We start from the raw sequence: 20,279 nt of genomic DNA, 5'->3' as shown, positions 1-20,279 counted from the left end.
AAAATTTTGACTTGCTTTCTTCAGAAAAACAGAAGCCTTTGAACTCTGGCAGGTATTTTTTTGTAATAATGCATGGATCCTTTTTAGTGGTGAAACATCCATCTTCTACTTTAGGAAAGCAAATACAAGCAATACAGGACAGGACATGGTCTACAGATACCTATGTAATGAATCACAGTCTGCAAATACTGGAGCTATACATTGTATTTTCAGGGGTTTAGGATATTATATTAAATGTATTTTTGTCTTACTTATTTCAGTATATGAATTTGATTGCATAGCTAGGATATAAGATCACGAGAATAGGAGGTCTTGTAAAAGGAAAGGGTTTTTTACATGTATTTTTGCTGTACCAAAAAGGCAGAGAGATGGGGAGGAGGAGAGAACGGAATTGTCCATGGCATTTATTTATGAGTGAAAACAGCTAGCCTTGAACTTTCTTATAATTTTCACTGGCAATTTGAAACAGGGAAATTTTAAAGTGAAAACATACTCAAATAGTTATTTTGCTGATTCATTCAAAATCTAATCTGTGTGTGTATTATAAATGTAGGAGGTCTGGTTTTAAAGAAACACTTCTGGAATAATTCTCAGGTGAGCATATGGAATTTTAACAGCCTTACACAGACGGTGAGGCTGTGTTGTGTGTTGTTGCTCTTTCTCCTGAGGATGGAAGGTGGGGTAGGTACTAACACAGAGAGGCATACCTATTTTGTTGAAAAACAAAACTTGTTTTTTTTTCTTCATTAATCAGGGTTTTTTTGGGTGGGTTTTTTTTTTGATATGAGATGCAGTAAGCTCCTAGAAGTTAGTTTTACAGAATCTTGATAGATTTTTTTTTTTTTTCCTCCCTAGCACAGTCTGATATTAACTCATGAGAAAAGAAAAACTGAATGAAAGTGTCTTTTGCTGATAGTTATGAATGCCTATTTGAAAATTCCCCAAGCATTACATACAGTCAATACATCCAAACCCTATGCTGTGGAGCTCCCTGAAAATTCTTCTGTAGGATTTATTTAATGATTGTACAGTTAGTCATCTTAAAGTGCAGAATGATTGTGATAGAAAAATGATCTTCTGCCTTTTTAGAATAAAATGATGGCAACTTTGTTTTTTATTCCAGAGGAGTGGTTTAAAAATACCCAAAATATCAGTTCCTCATTTTGTTTAGTTTACTAAACCTTTGTCCCTACAAAAGGTAAGATTATAGCTGACTTTCCTCCACAGGAAAATAGTTCTATAGTTCAAAAGTCACTTGAATTTTAGTAGTTCAAAATCTGTCTAAAAGTAATTGCTGCCATTCTTTTTAAACTGTTAGAGGCAAAGAACCCCTGTAGTCCAGCTGAAGTAGAGAGTGCAACGTGTGTATGTTTATTTTGCTGTTATTGCAACAAAGTAAAATAGATTATTTTAGGAGATTTAAATTGCTAATTTATTGTGGTAAGTTCTACAGTCTGTACAAGCTAATTGACTATGGATGTTTGTTAATTTTTCACACTTATGGTTGAATTTTTAGCTCTTTACAATTTATTTTAATAATAAATACTTAAAAGCGTATGCAGTTGTGAAGTTCTGTTTGAATAGGTGAAGTCTTAGAAAAAAATAAGTAAGCTATGTTGGTGAAAGTAATTGTTGACTGTGATAAAAATGTAAATTTCCCTGGCAACAAGCTGAACTTCAAATCTGTGGTAAATGCAGTTTGGAATTTTACTTGACATTTTATGTGTATGTTTCATTGCTAGATATGTGTATCAATTTGTAAATACATGAATATAGGTTTAAGTAGAAATTAACATTTATTTTGGTATATTTTTTCTGTACTTTGAGATTTTATAATGATAGGTAAGAGCAGGTACTATTTTAAATCGGAGCTTTTTTTGGTGATTTTTTTAAATAATTGCTTGCAGCAAATCAAAATTTTATAAAAAATATTTTGAACTTCTGAAGCTTTAGTTTGATTCAGTGATCTTGTATATACATATGTTCAATAACTTGGAGATTTCTTCACTCTTGCCCAGTGGTCACTGACTCATTGTGTTGCTTCTGAATGTACAAGTAATAAATGAAGACACAGACTGTCATAAAGGAGTTGCAATCAAAACCAAAATGCAATGCAACAATTACTTTTTTTTCCTGTTGGCTTAATCATTCAACTTAGGTGATTTCCAAAAATAAACTGAGAAGCAGTTGAAGAAATAATTACTGTCTAATCATATAAACATTGCTTACAACCTTGAGAATTATTTTTTTAATGTTAATAGAGTCAAAGTTTACATCTTAATATCATTGGCTTTAATCTGTACCTCGTAACTGTGTGCCCAGGTCATGGACATAGGCTGTGTTATAAGAAGTCTTTTGTAGTCTTATACACAGCTGATTTGTAGTTTGAAAAGTGTCTTCCAGTAATAAGTGAGTCTGTTTTGTAAACACATTGGAATCCAAGAATTTGTTCTTATTTTTGCAGGTTTCCTTTAGTAGGTAGATTGCTGTCACTGCATACACCATGCTGTGTCTTGAAATTTATTTTAATATTTGAGCTTTTGAGTTTTTCAGAAAATGCAGTTTCTAGAACAGTATTGAATGAAGAGGCTTCTATTTATGATATGGATAGAAATCGATGCAGTGATGTTTACCTGTGTTTGCCTGCAGTTGGAAAGAATAATACACCCATTTTCTCTGAACTGATTTTGATACTTAGCAGTTGTCTTTTTCATAGAATCTCAAACCCAAGATGCCTCTCATCCTGAAACGCCCAAACAAAGCTGCTGGAATATCCCAGGGTTTTTCTTCTCAGTTTTTGTATGCAGTTTCAAGTTGTGCTATAGATGGGTATGTTTTCTCTGCTTTTCTATAACACTGTAGATATTTATTTGGAAGGAAGTGCACTTCTTTCACACCCTACTGGTGTCCCACCCAGGGACCCACATAATGATTATATTGGTGATTTGATTGTTTTTTTTCCCTGAAGACCTTATTTTCTCTCTCCTTGTTGACTATTACAGAAACTCTTTTACCTCACAGGGAGAGGTCTTATAACCTTGGCTTGTGCCTTTGAGCTCTGCTGAAGTGGAAGTTTCTGTCTACCACAGAACCTTTCAGGTGACTAGAAAATGTTTTTTTTTTTGTGGTGGCCGCCTCTGTGTTTAATATGAAGTTATTCACTAGCCGTGAAAGTGCTACCCTTGGGGTCGAGCCTACTTCTTCTGGACACTAGGGCTCCCTTCCTCCCCTGGGAGGGGCTCTTGCTCTCTTTGTAGCTACTGGTCAAAGGGCAGGTCCCATGCGATAGTGTGATCCCTTCACATGAAGGTGAGCCTTCCAGTTGCGATCCCTCAGTGGCTGCATGCCAGCGTAGTTGTTGCCAAGAATCTGTTACCCTCTTTCAGAGGGTAAGCTAATGCTGCCTTGCATTTCAAGTCAGGCAGGGTCTACATCTCCATTCTCCCTTGCTCCAGTAAGTTTTGGCTTTTCTAGCACAAGGCAGCTTCTCGCTGTGCATACTGCTCCGTTACTCATGCACCTGGGTACTTGGTACTAGGGCCTTTTCCTTTTGAGTACCTGGTGCAGCCATGATTTTGTGTTCCTTTTGGTTTCCTCGCTTGTGTTAATCAACTGTTACATGAGGTCTTCCATGGGAAAGAGGGGTGATAACTCATCTGGGAGCAGCTCTGCCAGCGCTCAAGTGGAACTCAGCAACATGGCCAAGAGTTAGAGGGGAAATCTTGAAGAAAAGGGGAAGTCGAGGGCGCGGCTCTTGGGTGCTGGGCGACGGTCCCAGAGTAACGACACAATCCCAATATGAGTATGGAAGTTATCCGTTTAATGATTATACGTACAGGATATATATAGACTCTAAGCAGAGAGCATGCTGATCACGCACCAAAGCCCGCGTTTCCGTTGGTAAAGCCTTGCTGTCCACGCGTACTAGTAGCATATACGACTGGTCTATAATTTTAGATACACAGAGCGATGAGCACCCCCTCCCCTTTTTCTGTTTCTCTTATCTGTTTGTTACAACTGCCAAGTTCTTGTTTTGTTGCATTTTTGCAGCGTTCAAGGAGAGTCCAAGGTGACTCGCTCTGGGCCTAACTCTTGCTCAGAGCCTGGATTGCTCAGACTGCTCAGAAGCATGAAATCATGCCCCCTCTCACTTAACCAAGCCTCCACAATTCCCCCTTCTTGTTTTTGAGCAAGCCAGGCCTGATTAACAATTTTTGTTACAGATTGCTGCAAGCAGGAAAATAAGCAAGGCACTATTAGCAAAATAACCATGATTATAAGCGCTCCCATAATAAGCATTTTTATCAAATCCATCAACCACCCTCCAATTCCAAAACTGCCAAGCCAATTATCCAAAAACCCATGACGTTCCTGTAATTTGCTCGTCGAGCTCATCAAGTCTGAATCTGTCTGTGAATGGACTGCGAAGAGTCATTCAAATCCATGCAACACATCCCATCAAAATCCTGGCATCCATGTCCATGCATAAGCAAAAGAAAGTCTATGGCAGCTCTATTTTGCAAAGTTGCATGCCTAACACTATCAACATCATTTGCCAAGGCTCCTAAGACCTTGGAAGTCTCATTGACCCTTTTTCCACTCCAACAAGTTAGCCTTCTTAACTGCGCTATGGCATGCGCCGAAGCAACCCCCAGTGCAAGGAAAGACGTGAAGATTGCTTCCGTTTTTGACCATAACTCTACCTCCTCCTGGCAGTCCTCACGAAACGAGGACGTGCTCTGCCTTTGTCTAAGGCGATGTAATTGAGTGTGATTTAATATCAATTTTTGAGAGGGCATTACTAGGCTTAACTTACCCAATGTACATGGACCTCCTATCTTTTTGCTGGGCAGACCAGGCCAGGCCCTGTCTCCACAAATTAGGAATAGACCTTTTGGTAATTTTCTGGGAAATTTAATGTCTGGAATCTGCCACTGAGTGCCTGGGTTTGGTCCTTCCCCCTCTTTTCCATAGGTCCGGTGACACCAGACAGTGTCATTTCTCCATACTTCACCACTAGGGGTTACATTTTGTTTCCCTGTGCCGTTGTTCCAGTCCGTATAGTTACGACCTTCAGAATAATTAAAAAAGACACAAGCCTCTGCCCCTAGAGTCCCCACTATATCCAATTCTTGGGGCTCTAGTGGACTGACTGGTAATAAGTCATCCCATACATCCCAACTGTTGATGCATTTTACTGCTGTTTTACACTTTGTTTGTAAAGCCTCACTTCGTCCTGACAACACCTCTTTACTCGCTGATCCCTTTAGGGGCATCCCCACTAAACAGGTGTGGAAGGGTTGTTCAGGCTGAGCTAAAGAGGCACAAAATTGCGTTTGATTCAGTGTTTTCATTAGTGTAACCCAGATATTGTTACTGCCTTCCCAAGGTGTTTTGGGACGATACACAGTATCATGTGTCACTACCAGCAGTAGCAGGATTAAGAGGGACCAGACCAGTCTGAATTTCTTTTGGCCCATCTTGTCCTTCGCTTCTTACACTCCTTTTTCGTCTTCTCCCACTTCCCTCTTTCAACTTCCCACTCCACTGGTATACAATTACCGTTACTACATTGAATAGCCACCAGTAAGACTATTTTGCCAAAAACACACGTATTATTAAACCACCCTGCTTGACAGCATTGATATTCTTCCTCAGTTAACAGTTCTGTACCTGCTTTTAGCACTTCGTTTCCCAACTGTATCTGTTCTTTCAGACACCTCCTACACCATCGACATGCATATGACGCTCTCTTCCAAAACTTCTTATCACATGTAAAACACCTAAGCAGAACCCACGGATCACATTCAATACCCCATATATTACTCATACACACTGGACACTTGATTTCTCTCCTGTTTGTAAATAAACTGTAGCTTTTTATCTTTTGGCAGATGTGTTAACAATTGTTCAGTAAAGTCCTATAAGGCCATACACCACTCAAAGTATTGAGCTGTAATAGGAACGGTTAGTAATGCAGGATCTGTGGCCACAAGCTCTCGACATCGCATCTGATCTTTGATGATAATCTGTGCCAATAGCTCTGTAACGAATTTGATCATTCTGAATTCCATTGACCAATTATTGCATACGGAATTTGCCTATCAAACAAAGTGATAATTTGTATTTCCTGATTCAAATCAATACGATGAACGAATTTGGGATGTAGCCTGTTTTCTATTTCTGTAATCAGTTGCTGTACCTCTGCGTTTCACTGTGGTTCGGGCTGCGAGCTGACTGCTTAAGCCTGGCCTTTCTCCAGTTTCCCTGTATTTTGCAGCTGGTTGTTATCAGTTGACCTTGAGCATTATACTTGGACCTGTACAGTTTCACAAAATGCCTCAGCTTCTCACAGCAAAGACACATCAAAACACAGTTATCTCTCCCACTCAGCTTCGACTTCTTAAGGCAGTTTTTCTTAAAGTGATCTTCTTGCTCGCATGTATAACAACAATGAACTACTTTAACTGTCACCACAAAAGTTTTTGCTAAATGTTCCATCTGAAATGTGGTGTTTCCTACTTTCCCACACGCATCCATTAGCTCGGTTAAAGTGGGGTCACGATTCGCCATCCCTGTAATAATTTTCCTGCAGTCCTCATCTGTGTTGTCCCTCGCTAACTGTAGTAACAATGCTTCTTTTACAATTTTCCAATCTAACGGTTGCCAAATATTTCTTCCCTCAGGACCTGCACCCACAATCACCAGATACGCTTGTGGAATGATAACTCCTTCTAATAACGCATCTCGAATGCTCCCTTTCCATTTCACTCCTTCCCCCCCTTCCCCTGTATTCGTGGGCGGATGCTGACCCTCTCCCTCACCTCCCACATTACCAGATGGACGCAGACCTCCCCCCCCGCCCTGATCTAAAGGTGGAGTAGGGAATTGCAAAGGAGGTTGAGGTGGCCCTAATACTTGTCCCGAACACAGAGGGGGGTTTGGGGGAGACAGAGTCACATGTCCCGAGGCGTTGGCTGAATGATGTTGCTGCAATTCCGTCTTTAATTCTTCCAGTCCTCTACCAAGCTCTGTCATGTCAAGTTCGTGTCCATTTCGTGATGATAAGGGTCCTTTAAGTCCTTGTGATTCTGGTACTGTTGGCTCCGTAACTGGAGACCTTAACAGTGGTCGTTTAGTGCCGGAATGTAAACTTTGTTCAACAGACCCAGGAAACGGCGAATCCGGTAAAGGTGGATATAAAGCAGGTTTACCCTCCTTCTTGTCCTCCTGTTCAGTCTCATCCGAGGAATAATTCCCCTGTCCTATAAGAATGTCCATAGTTACACCATGCAAGGGGTCATTTGGATCAGTCATTCTCCGTGCAGCTTCATTGACTGCTCGTTGTGCCCATTCCGACCCCCACAAAAGGAATTGGGTAGGTGTTAGCAACAGTTTCATTAAATTCCGAGAGTCGTGTGGGCACAAAAGATCAGCAGAAAAAATCCAGGAAACTATATTCCTCGTAGCGTCCGATTTCACTCCATATTGTGTAACTGCCGCCTTTGCTTGTTGAAGGATTTTCCAATCAATCGGTTCCCAGCTAGCTGCTCCATTCTGCTGTACCACAGGGAATGCTCCTATTCCACCCAAATCAGCTACTGCGCTCCACTGTCCCTCCAGGATGGCATCACGAATCACTCCGCTCCACCTTGGTGCATGTGGTGCAGGTGGGGGTGGGGCATCGTTGGTATTGTCCCTGTTTTGTAATCCTGGAGTAAATGCTCCTGATTGTTGCGGCTGTATCTTTAGATCTTTCAGTCCCTCCGTTAGTTGTTGCAATGCTTTAGCAATGTCCGTTTCCGGGTTCCCACGGTCATGTGGCAGTGGCGTTGCAGACCGCGATGAGTCAGAGTATGAGGGGGGTGGAGGAAATAGTGGGGGTGCGGAAGGAGGGGGCCTGTCTTTCTCTCCTCCCAGACCCAGCAACTGGGCAGGGTCAGGAGGAGCCGGCCACTCCTCCCTCTCCTCCTCCTCTTGCACTTCCTTCTTTCTGTCAGTTGAGCTGCTGGCTCCCCGAGCACTAACTTCCTCTTTCTCCTGAACTTCTGCTTTCAGAGTGCTGCTGCGTAGCTGCTCAGTGCTAAATCCCGGTTCTATTGCTGCCCGAGCCGCAGCGACAGATGGCTGAATCGGGGCCGACATACCCTTAACCGCTGGTAGCCCAAAGAATCACGCTACAGCCCCAGGAACTTTCACCTTCTTTATAGGGGGAGTAGGGACTGTCAGCATCTGAGCTGCTGCACAGGCAACCTCCCTCTCTGCCTTCATGCTTTTAAGAGTCTCTATCACATTCTGCCACAATCTGCTCGCTTTCTTCACCTCCTTTTCTTCAGGATCTTTATCAATAGTCTTTTTCCACATCATCTCCCCCATTTCTTTCCATTCCTCCACAGAGAATACAAGCGCTGTGTCCTTAAAACGTACCCAGCGCTGTCACAGCTTTATCAATTTAATTAGTTGTTTTATCGTTGTCTCATTTCGTCTCTTAGAGAAGATACTAATGAGCAACGCGGAGGCAGCTTCCATCTCCATAGCTGCCCCCCGTTTTGGTGTCTGTCGGCCGGCACAGCACCAACCAGTGTCTGCTCTACCTTTTCTTTCAAGCAGCACCAATTTCTGGGAGTGGAGTGATCAGCTCTTCCAGTGTCTGCTCTGCCTTAGAGACCTAAGCAGCACCCTCCCAGCCGTCCTTTCCCAGCACCCTCCAAAAAATTCTGCCTACCGCAGTTATGGAATTGAGCTCGCGGCGAGAAGGATGTCCTTTTGCTCCGTGGTAACCATCCTCTGCTACCAATTGAAGAAAAGGGGAAGTCGAGGGCGCGGCTCTTGGGTGCTGGGCGACGGTCCCAGAGTAACGACACAATCCCAATATGAGTATGGAAGTTCTCCGTTTAATGATTACACGTACAGGATATATATAGACTCTAAGCAGAGAGCACGCTGATCACGCACCAAAGCCCGCGTTTCCATTGGTAAAGCCTTGCTGTCCACGCGTACTAGTAGCATATACGATTGGTCTATAATTTTAGATACACGGAGCGATGAGCACCCCCTCCCCTTTTCCTGTTTCTCTTATCTGTTTGTTACAACTGCCAAGTTCTTGTTTTGTTGCATTTTTGCAGTGTTCAAGGAGAGTCCAAGGTGACTCGCTCCGGGCCTAACTCTTGCTCAGAGCCTGGATTGCTCAGACTGCTCAGAAGCATGAAATCATGCCCCCTCTCACTTAACCAAGCCTCCACAAAATCTGATTCAGACCTGGGTCCTGGACCCTTAATAAACACTTTTGCTTGCCTTACTGACAAGTTTTGAGATTCTAGAAATTCAGTTTCCTTTCCAATGCAACTGTTTGCTGTGTAGTGTTCATATCATCCAGCTGGCCTGCATCACTTATCCAAAAGCTGTCTTTGCTCTACAGACATGTGTCCAAAAATGTATAAACTTTGAGGAGCAAATAACTGGTTCAAAATGAGAGGAATTTGCAACTATCTCTAAAACTGTGTAAGTAGCATACACGTAATGCTAATTTAATACCCGCTCTTATACTTTGCGTTCATCTTTTATGTCTAAATAGCCTGTAATTAATTAATAAGTCCATCAATTAAAAAAAGTTCTCATTTTATATATCAACCTATTTTTTTTTTCCAGGAAAAAAAAAAAAAGGAAAAATGTTTACATCGCTAGGGAAAAAGGTCTTTCTTATTGGCTTTGTATTAGTACAGTTGCTTTTCGGAGTTTTCACTTCTGTGTGCAGATAATTCTCATTTCTTTTTATAAAAATCTTCTTTAGGCACTAATCTGTCATTTTGGATAATCGCTTTTGTGGTGAGATCTTGTAATAGCAGGACACCCCCAACTGTGGTGTCAGGTTTTTTGACATATTGATTGCAGAGTGTCATAAGAAAATGTCTGGTGTGTATCATAGCATGTGCCATAACTGTAGGTAATAAACTTGCCAGCTATTGCCCTTGGGTTAGTTGCTGTGAATTAAATGAGAGAAGTTCTACATTTTTCCAGCTGTTTCTTTTCCATTCCCTCTATTTGTTTCTGACTTTACTGTGATGTGTATGGCAGGGAATAAAATTTCTCTTGCTAAAAGCAATAGTGTAGTTGCCATATGCTTTACAGTTTGGTAAAACGTTTTTGCATTTTAATTTCATCGCTTACCCTGGTCTGCTGCTGTCTGGTATAAAAATTCATTTTGTGAAATAATGTACTTAATACTCTCCATTTATTAAGTAAAAATACTGTCCTGAATTTATGATACATGGATTTATTAATGTCTTAGTGATAAACTGTTGGTCCAATTAAGGATTGAATATGACATATTTTGAATACTGTAGTCTCACAGCATTTAATTTTGCAAACCTACAGTTTATCTTAAAGTTCATGTTTTCCTGATCTTTATAATAAGATCATGTTTCAGAGTATAGGTAGATGTAGTTAGTGTAAGCAGATGTTCTGTTTGACTGGCAAAAACTGTTCCTCCCAGAGAAATGGAGGAACAGATGCAGCCAAGGCAAGAATCACAGAATCACAGAATGTTAGGGATTGGAAGGGACCTCGAAAGATCATCTAGTCCAATCCCCCTGCCGGAGCAGGATTACCTAGACCATATCACACAGGAACACGTCCAGGCGGGTTTTGAATGTCTCCAGAGAAGGAGACTCCACAACCTCTCTGGGCAGCCTGTTCCAGTGTTCGGTTACCCTCACCGTAAAGAAGTTTTTCCTCATATTTATGCGGAACCTCCTGTGTTCCAGCTTGCACCCATTGCCCCTTGTCCTGTCAAGGGATGTCACTGAGAAGAGCCTGGCTCCATCCTCATGACACTTGCCCTTTACATATTTATAAACATGAATGAGGTCACCCCTCAGTCTCCTCTTCTCTAAGCTAAAGAGACCCAGCTCCCTCAGCCTCTCCTCATAAGGGAGATGTTCCACTCCCTTAATCATCTTTGTGGCTCTGCACTGGACTCTCTCTAGCAGTTCCCTGTCCTTCTTGAACTGAGGGGCCCAGAACTGGACACAATATTCCAGATGCGGTCTCACCAGGGCAGAGTAGAGGGGGAGGAGAACCTCTCTTGACCTGCTAACCACACCCCTTCCAATACATCCCAGGATGCCATTGGCCTTCTTGGCCACAAGGGCACACTGCTGGCTCATGGTCATCCTGCTGTCCACTAGGACCCCCAGGTCCCTTTCCCCTACGCTGCTCTCCAACAGGTCTGTCCCCAACTTGTACTGGTACATGGGGTTGTTCTTGCCCAGATGCAGGACTCTACACTTGCCCTTGTTATATTTCATTAAATTACTCCCCGCCCAACTCTCCAGCCTGTCCAGGTCCCTCTGAATGGCTGCGCAGCCTTCCGGTGTGTCAGCCACTCCTCCCAGTTTTGTGTCATCAGCGAACTTGCTGACAGTGCACTCAATTCCCTCACCCAAGTCATTAATGAATATATTGAATAGAACTGGTCCCAGTACTGACCCTTGAGGGACTCTGCTAGACACAGGCCTCCAACTGGACTCTGTCCCATTGACCACCACTCTCTGGCTCCTTTCCTTCAGCCAGTTCACAATCCACCTCACTACCCGATCATCCAGACCACACTTCCCCAGTTTAGCTGCGAGGATGCTGTGGGAGACAGTGTCAAATGCTTTACTGAAATCAAGATAGACCTCATCCACAGCTTTACCATCATCTATCCACCAGGTTATGTCCTCATAAAAGGCTATCAAGTTGGTTAAGCATGACTTCCCGTTGGTGAATCCATGTTGAGTGCCCCTAATGATCCCTCTATCCTTGATGTGCCTAGAGACAGCACCAAGGACAAGTTGTTCCATCACCTTTCCGGGGATGGAGGTGAGGCTGACCGGTCTATAGTTACCCGGGTTCTCCTTCTTGCCCTTTTTGAAGACTGGAGTGACATTCGCTTTCCTCCAGTCCTCAGGCACCTCTCCCGTTGCCCACGACTTAGCAAAGATGATGGAGAGTGGCCTAGCAATGACTTCCGCCAGCTCCCTCAGCACCCGCGGGTGCATCCCATCAGGGCCCATGGATTTATGGATGTCCAGATTGTTTAATTGGTCCCTGACCCAGCCCTCATCTACCAAGACAGACTCCTCCTCTATGCTGACTCCCTCTGGGGCCTCAGGGTTCCGGGGCTCCTCAGGACAGCCTCCAGCAGTATAGACAGAGGCAAAGAAGGCATTCAGTAACTCCGCCTTCTTTTTATCCTCTGTTAGAATTGGGTCTCTCTTCCCATTTGCCTCAGTGGTATAAATTTCAGAACAATTGTTTTAATGGGAGCATTATAAAGTCTTTGCAATTTCATTTTAATGGCAATCACATAAAAAATAAGATATTGACTGAGTATAATGATTTTAAAATCAGGGAATAAAAATGTTTATCTTCTGTGTAAAATGACATACATTCGATAGACATCTTGGCTGTTACTGTTATATATAGATGCCATTTGTGGAACAGTAAATATTGTGAGAGTTTGAACTTCTTGACTTTCATGTGTTTAAATTCGTAGGTTAATATTGTACTAAACCAGTCTTATCATTTAATGTAAGAGATATTCAAGGAGGTGGCAGACTTGGAGTTGTGATACAGTAATCTAAGAATATACAAACATGAAGATTTAATGAACTTGAGTTGAAAAGGAGCTTTCAGGTATTCTAAAGATCCAAAATTCAGAATTTTTGTGTACATTAAGGAAAGGAAGCGTGCATTTTAAGCACAGTTTTTAAAAGTTGTTTTATTTTCTTCAACATATTTTCCAGTCAAAGGGGTGAGTGATTGAGTTAATGCCGAATAGGTCACAGGTGCAGTGATAGTAACCGAAACCAAACATGTTATTTACAAGATGTATGTCCTTTCTTCTGTTGTCCTTTCAATCCTTAGGTAGTCACACCATCTACACAACTGTGGTGCTTTTAGAAGAAAACTAAAGATTACCTCCTGATGTTTCTTGGGAGATTTACTTATAGTGAGCCCTTACATTGATTTCTGTTCCAACACCAGCAATTCCCAGCTATTCATACAGAGAAGTTGGACTGGACAACTTTTTCTTGATCATCAGCTTGACTGTTCAGCACTAGAATGGAATGATTTATCAGGCAGCTTCCTATCTGCATCTTAAAGAGTCATAAAAATAATGCTTTTTCAAGTTTTTGTTAATAGGACCAAAATAATTCTTTCAGCATAAGAAAAAAAGGCAGACAGTAATAAGTTGAACCTTTGTTGTACTCAGCAGTTTTAAGGATCCTAAAATGATATATTTAAAGCAGTAATTGTCTGTTACAGATAAAAGAAGTGTACTATGGTAAAAATACAACTGTTTTTGAAAACTCTGAACTCTTGATCTATATATTGTAACTTTTCTGACAGATTTGGACAAAAGTATGTTTAGATTTTTTATCAAGTGCGTTTTGTACTGTAGGTCTGATTTAATACAAAAAATTCAATTATAGCCATGCAGTAGAAAACACTTTTTCCCCCCAGTTTCAACTTACTAAGGGAAATATGAATCCCTTATCATGACTATTACAAAGTTACTTGAAATTGGAAAGTGAAAGCTAATGAAAGTGTGGTCTAGAACTGCAAGTTCATCGTTTTCATTAGTATTAATTATTTGCATCTGCTTGCTTGAATGTATTTGATAATCTGTTTATCCACAATTCTAAATTTTGACAGGGTGTGTATAGCATTCTGTTGTTTAAAAGCATGATGTTAATCTGACCAAATTAGTTTTTCTGTTGGCAGTTAGTATTGCAAGTTGTGATAATAAGAGAAAAAATAGTATATTGAGAAATTTTGAAAACTTATTTTTTAAATTTTGACACTATAAACGCTTACTAGGTGAGCAGCATTTCTCAGCTTTGCCAGGGTTTTCATTATGGTTGCTAGTTAATAATCAGAGAGTAGATTTCCATTACTTGAAAAACTGTAAGGTATTGATTTTTTTTTGTTTCTCAGTATGTTGGAACAATTTTGACCTGCTGCAGAATTAGGAAACAACTAGTACAATAAATACTGTAATGTTTATATATAGAAGTGGAGCAACTCACAGAAGAGACTGAGGTGTTTGTTCTGGAATAACTACCACATGTGGTCAGAGCACTAATTATGGGAGAATAGATTAATATCCTTGCTCTGGTTTGGACTGGGCAGAATCTTCAGACTCGTTCACATCCCAGGTGAATGCTATAATGATCTTAGCTTTTTATTGTTCCAAATACACTTACTTGGGCTGAAATTCAAAGTTTTAGCAAAATGGATATATTTCTACAGTAGGGTTTTCTTCTGAAACCGCTTTTGCTTTCGTATCTCAATGGAATTGAAATAAAGTGTTTTTTTTGTTCCTTGTATATTTGAAAAACAGACATTACATCTGCTCCTGTACACATCTGGCATCTTAATATCAGATGACATCATCATTGTGTTATCTGTCGTTCTTTAAATGAGGACAGATATTTTGTCACTGATTATTTTTTGTTGAGTTATTTCACTGTTTTTGAGTAACGAAAGTTTTATTATTTAAAAATGGAGCAACTAGTAATTTTTTGCTTCACTATGTATTTTTGGCCTGCAAAGAACTTTCACTGCTAGTTTTTTTAAAGGAATTTAATTCTCTTCATATATATACAGATTTTTGGTGTCAAAACCACACACAATATTTGTCATCTTACTTACAGTTTGTAACTTTACAGACATTTCATGAATACAGCTGTTCAACAGATTTGTATTATCCATATGGATATTACATTGAGGAAATTTGATCTCTCCTTTGGTTTCTGTTATCACTTAACAACCCAAAAGCAGCAAATGACTCTTTGTGGCAAACATAAGAAAAATTCTGGGTTAAAATACTTGCGTATCCTTAACAAAAAATACAGCTTAACAAGTGGTTTCTAATTAATTTTGGGAGTCAGCTCTTCATTTTGTTAAGATTATTGCATCAAATTTAAAAGTCCCAATACTTGAGTAGAAATTATTTATGGTGCATTACCTTATTACCTATATAAAAGTATTGTTCATAAAGCTGAGTTTTGTTTCACTATTTATATACATTAGTTCTAACTCCTCCCAGAAAGTAAACTCTCCAGACATGTTATGTAGAGTTCAGACTGATTTTGGAGCATACTGAAATTGGTCCATGCCACTACTCAGTCAAGAACAATTACAAACACATTCTCTGAAAGCTTGCACTGAAGTTTTTTTCCCTCGTGGTTAAAGGTAACAATCTGATGTATGTGGGTGTGAAAAGCTACCACTGAATGCAGCCTTTTTGTTGCTTATGTGGATTCATAGCAAACAGGGTTTTGTATTGCAGCTTTGATGCCGTAGCTTTATTTGGCAGTGTACACCAAGTCGATGGCTGTCTTACGGGCTGGATTTCCTTTTCTTCAGCTCTGTTGTGGACAAGATCGTTTTGGTGTATTTACCAGCAATGATTAATGGTAATCTAATCTATTTTCTCCAGCTAATGACCACCCCTTTTGCTGTTTTTAACAGTATGGTGTTTACTTTTGCTAAATGGCAGTTAGGGAAAAGAGTAAATGCCTCCTTGTCTGTTAGAGATCTTAAACTCTTTAAAGCTGTCACTAAGACTTATGTAGAAATTGGGTTAGAAATCCAGACAGTTTTTTAATCTACTTGAAAAAAGGACCTAGATTTGTTTTGTTACACAAACAATGTTTAATGCCAACACATATGATAAGGATGGAAGTCATTACAGCACATATGTGTCATTTTCTAGGAAGAAAGATAAAAAAAAATCAGGTATAAATGCCTGATAAGTATAATAAGGCAACTATTTCAGAATGAAGGTAAGACAGTTAGGGGAAGTCACCATTCTAATTTTAGCAGACTGATGGCACTTAGGTTAGAAAAGCAATTCTAATTACTTTCAATTGGTGAAGAAGCATCAGTGTTTGAAAGAAACTGATTTTATTTTGCCATATGGATTGATGACAGCATTACTGCTTCTATAGTGTTAGGTAATTTTTAATAAGTACACTTAGGAAAATGTTAATATGTTAAGAAGACTGAAGGAATTATAAAAAGCTTATTCATCAGCTCATATGATATCAATGGACTGTGTGTTTGTACATTAACGTAATTGCTTAAAAGTAGCTTTACTGGCATATATTCAAGATTGTATTAGAATTTTAAAGATGACTTTCTGGAATACTACTTAAAGCTGGTACCACATTATAAAGAAAATGGAGTTACCTTATGTGTGATCTATATGATCTTTTATATACCTAATGAAACTTGTCTATGAATGCACTTCTGTGCATTACTTGTCCTTTGATTCTGGAATACTTTTATAATGAAAAGAAACATACTGGCTTCTTATTTTAATTGTTATTGATGAGCCTCATTCTGTAATGGAAGACTATATTTCTTAAACGGTTCCCACGGTGTTGTTGCTTATTGCCTGAATGTAGTTTTAGTCTATTATGCAGACCTCTGTTTCTGTCACAAGGGGAGTTAGAGCACTGTTGCTATTTGATTACAGCCAGTAATGAACCAAAGTAACAAATCATGTTGCTATTTAATTGCAGAATTCAATAGTTTAACTGTTCTGCAAGCACAAATGTTGACTTGATCACTGTATTTGACAAATTGCTGAATTTAATGTTTTAGTAAAGTCTCTGCTGTATTTTAAGTGTTGACAATGAAATCATATTTTTCTTTTACTAAATAACAGATAAATGTTCAAAATGTGGTATATGCAGAAATACAGTTTTGTGGTGATAAGCTTTTAAGATTTTCCTTTTTCTCATTTGCAGTAGTAATAATACTACTCTCTTGCAAAAGTTAAATAACAAGCTTCTAAATCACTTTAAAAATACTGTTTTCCTAAATTGTGGTGATTAAGCATGCACAGATATTTTAACAATCATAAAGTATACAGTGGATATACCAAAGAAGAATGGAGAAACTGAATGATTGAGTCTAGCCATAATTTAAAACCAGGTAAAAATGAGAATGCTTATAAAAAATTAATATACTTCATCAGTCACCAATGTGGTATCTCAAAACTGTCAATCTGCGCTCTGCAAACTCTACTTTAGTTTTGAAGTTGTAGAAGGTCTTTTAAGCTTAGTCCTACAACCCCTAAAGTATGCAAATAGTGGTTTTTATTTCATGTGTATATCCTCTTTTAGCTGATTTGGATGCTGAATGCAAAGTGGAAAAGTAGAGTGCATATTTGTTGGCTGGATACTACTGACATAATCAACTGCAAAAAAATCCCCAAACCAACCCCCACTCCCCCAAAATAAGATTAATTTTCAGAGTAGGCGGAAGGAGGAAGATAGGAGTATCCAAGGGAAGCCTGCAGATGCTCACAAATTCCTTAGCTTGTTGCATTTAACTTGAAATATATTTCTTTATTTGAAAAAATACTTTTGAGTTTTTCTCAGTCTTTGTTGGTTGCTTTATGTCGTGTTTTCTTACTTTCCTTCTTAATGGATAGTCTGGAAGAACACCAAGTGTTGCTAAAAAAATAAAGTAAACCGTCCCTTTTCTTCTTGTTTTTCAGCTGTAATCTAAGACACATAAAATAGATCACTTTTTAGAATTAGAATCTCTTTAAAATGTAAACTTTGCAGTAAAGATAATCTTTGCAAAAATATTGTAAGCTTTCTTGGGACTCTCAGTATCATTCCTCTGAATGTTTATGTGTGTATGTTTCCTGCTGAAATCGTAACTGACAACTGTCTACTTCTACAATCGTATTTTCTTACATTGCTCTTCGATTTTTCGTATGTGTAGGTTGCTATGGTGTTGATGGAGAGAGTGACTCTATCATGAGCTCAGCTTCAGAAAATTCCACAGAACCTTGGTTTTGTGATGCATGCAAATGTGGTGTCACACCTAGTTGTGAATTGTGTCCTAACCAGGATGGGATCTTCAAGGAGACTGATGCAGGCAGGTAAGTGAGGAAGTGATGTTTTGAACTTGATGTCATCTTACATCTAAAAGACTGGGTTTTGCCCTGGTCTGTTCCTATAGGAGACAGTGTCATAAATTAAACTTAGTTGTTGATACCCTCTCTCTCTCACCTCACTTTTGAGTTGGGTGCTCTTTGGATAGTCAATCAGCTGTTTTTTTTTGTGCTTCTAATATTCTTCATGCCCACTATAATATTAGGAAGATGTTGTCTTAAGGTGAAGTAGAGCATGCAGATTTATGGACCTATGAGCAAAAGATGTACCTAGGTGAAACAAAGATCACCATTTACATCAGGGACTGATAAATCCTGTTCTTCAGTATGAAGTCACCATGTATTGTTATATGTATATAGATGTCTTACTGGATATACTAAAGACCTTTGTTCTCTTGAACTACTTGTGTAATGCATCTTTTTTAGCAAAAAGAACATACTGGTGAAGGTGAAAGGAGTCTTTAAAAAGAAACTTTTTTTTTTTCTTTGCATGAGGAATGCAGTTTACATTTAAACAAAAGGTTTCCTCTGTAAAGGAAGTTAATATCTCATAAACTCTTACTCAGTATTCAGACATCTGCAAGGATAATGTCATGAAAGACTTCTCTCACTTAACTAATGGCTTGAACTATTGACAGCAGGGACTGTGGATCAGAAACTTAGAGACAAATTGTGTAGTTGTTTTGGGTTTGCTGAAGCTTGGAGGTTGCAGTGAGAAAAGCAGGGTCTGAGTCCCTCGAGCCTCACTGCTGAGTAGTAGTATTATGTTCTAGCAAGGACAGCTGGTGTGGCTTGTCGCAGTGGTTCTCTGACGGTGACTGAGCTTGTAGTGTTCAGTATCTGCCGTCAGTCACTGTAGGATTTGAGCATGTATTCTGGTAGTTCAATTTAATCAGCTACCAGAAAGCTGCATTTTATGCCTTGCTAGTATTGTGCTGCTTTCATGGTGCTAAAAGAAGTGCAGTTCTTTAGTTATTAATGCCACAAAAAAGAATGATGAAGTCTGCAGCAGAGGGAAAAAACACTTTCCAGACTTCTTGTCATATTGGATTGGGAGAAGTATGTGGCCGTTGGGAAAATCAAAGCACGTTCTTCATTTCAAGGAAGGAAAAGTAGACTTTATCCTTTCTGTAGTATTCTGCTTTGTGCAAGGTAAATGCCACTGCAACCTTGTACAGACTCTGCTCAAGTTTATTGACTTTCAAGTATAATGGAGGAGAATTAATGGTGGGAGTACAACTACATGCTTCTTTTTCAGAGAGATAAGGACTGGGTGTTGCTAATGTCGGGTAATGGAAAAAAGTAACGAAATTATATTGAAGTTGTGCTAAAGGTATTCAGGTAGACCTAGTATATTATGATTATTTTGAATGATGAAAACTGTATTCTTGATTTTTGAGAATATGCTTCACTTCTGATAATTTCCAGGCAGAGGTGGGGTTTTTAGGATGGAGTTCAGGTTAATTTGAGAATAATCAGATTAATTCTCATGTGATGTGTTCCATTCCTGTTACATTTGGAAAATAAATGAAGATGTACATATTAATGTTAACTAATTTTCTATAATAAAGGACAGAGCAGGATTATCAGTGATGTCCAGTTTATGGCTAGTGTTACTGTTTTTAGGTGGGTAGTTGTTGGGTTTGGGTTTTGTGGTGGTGGTTTTTTTTTTTTTTTTTAGACCATGACAATTAAGTTCTTTTTCCATACATTTTACAGTTATATAAATAGCAGGTATGTGGTAATATACAAAGCTTTCAGATGCTGGGCCTGTCATAAGCTTTTCATTGATCATGTTAACATGGGAAGGCAATAATTAGTTGGTAAGACTGCCCAGAGGAAAGAGAAGCTTTCTTAATCCTGTTTGACTGTGTCTGAGATATAGCAATATAAAAGTCTGCAGACATATCTTAGTGATGATGATGGATGAGTTGGAAAGAATCCAGTTAAATATTCAATATTAGTCCAAGTACTTTAAGTACTCTAAAATTTAGGAATGTCAACATGAGTAAACCTTTTGTGTTTTTTAATTTAAATTCATAGACACATTACTGTTTACACTCTGCTGTATATTGTAGAACAACATCTTCTGTACGAGCAAATTGCAAAATGTTACCATGTCCTTGCTCTTTCTTCATCCACTGGTTAGGAGTGGTTTTCATGGTTTTTCCTACTCATTGTGAAGAGTTCCCTAGTTAGACTTGCATAAAATCTAGGAAGTGAGTTAAAATGAAGTAAAAGTTTAATCTTATAATCTGTGTTAGTAAGCTTTTGTATATGTTATTACTTAAGTATAAGCTTATCCATATCTGTC

At 39.3% G+C, this 20,279-nt stretch overlaps 1 protein-coding gene across 1 annotated transcript in view; it reads left to right on the top strand.

Annotated features, from left to right (window-relative positions):
• PHF14 (PHD finger protein 14) overlaps positions 1 to 20,279 on the top strand; it is a 199,888-nt gene that overhangs the window by 16,360 nt on the left and 163,249 nt on the right. Inside the window, exon 5 of the mRNA XM_068404755.1 lies at positions 17,794 to 17,953. Coding sequence (XP_068260856.1) covers positions 17,794 to 17,953 — 160 coding nt within the window. The remainder of the gene's footprint in view (positions 1 to 17,793; positions 17,954 to 20,279) is intronic.

Source organism: Nyctibius grandis, chromosome 7 (assembly GCF_013368605.1).
Source record: "Nyctibius grandis isolate bNycGra1 chromosome 7, bNycGra1.pri, whole genome shotgun sequence".
Classification (NCBI taxonomy): Eukaryota; Metazoa; Chordata; class Aves; order Nyctibiiformes; family Nyctibiidae; genus Nyctibius; species Nyctibius grandis.
The sequence above is the reverse complement of the archived record's forward strand: the minus strand, read 5'-3'. Positions and strand labels throughout refer to the sequence as shown.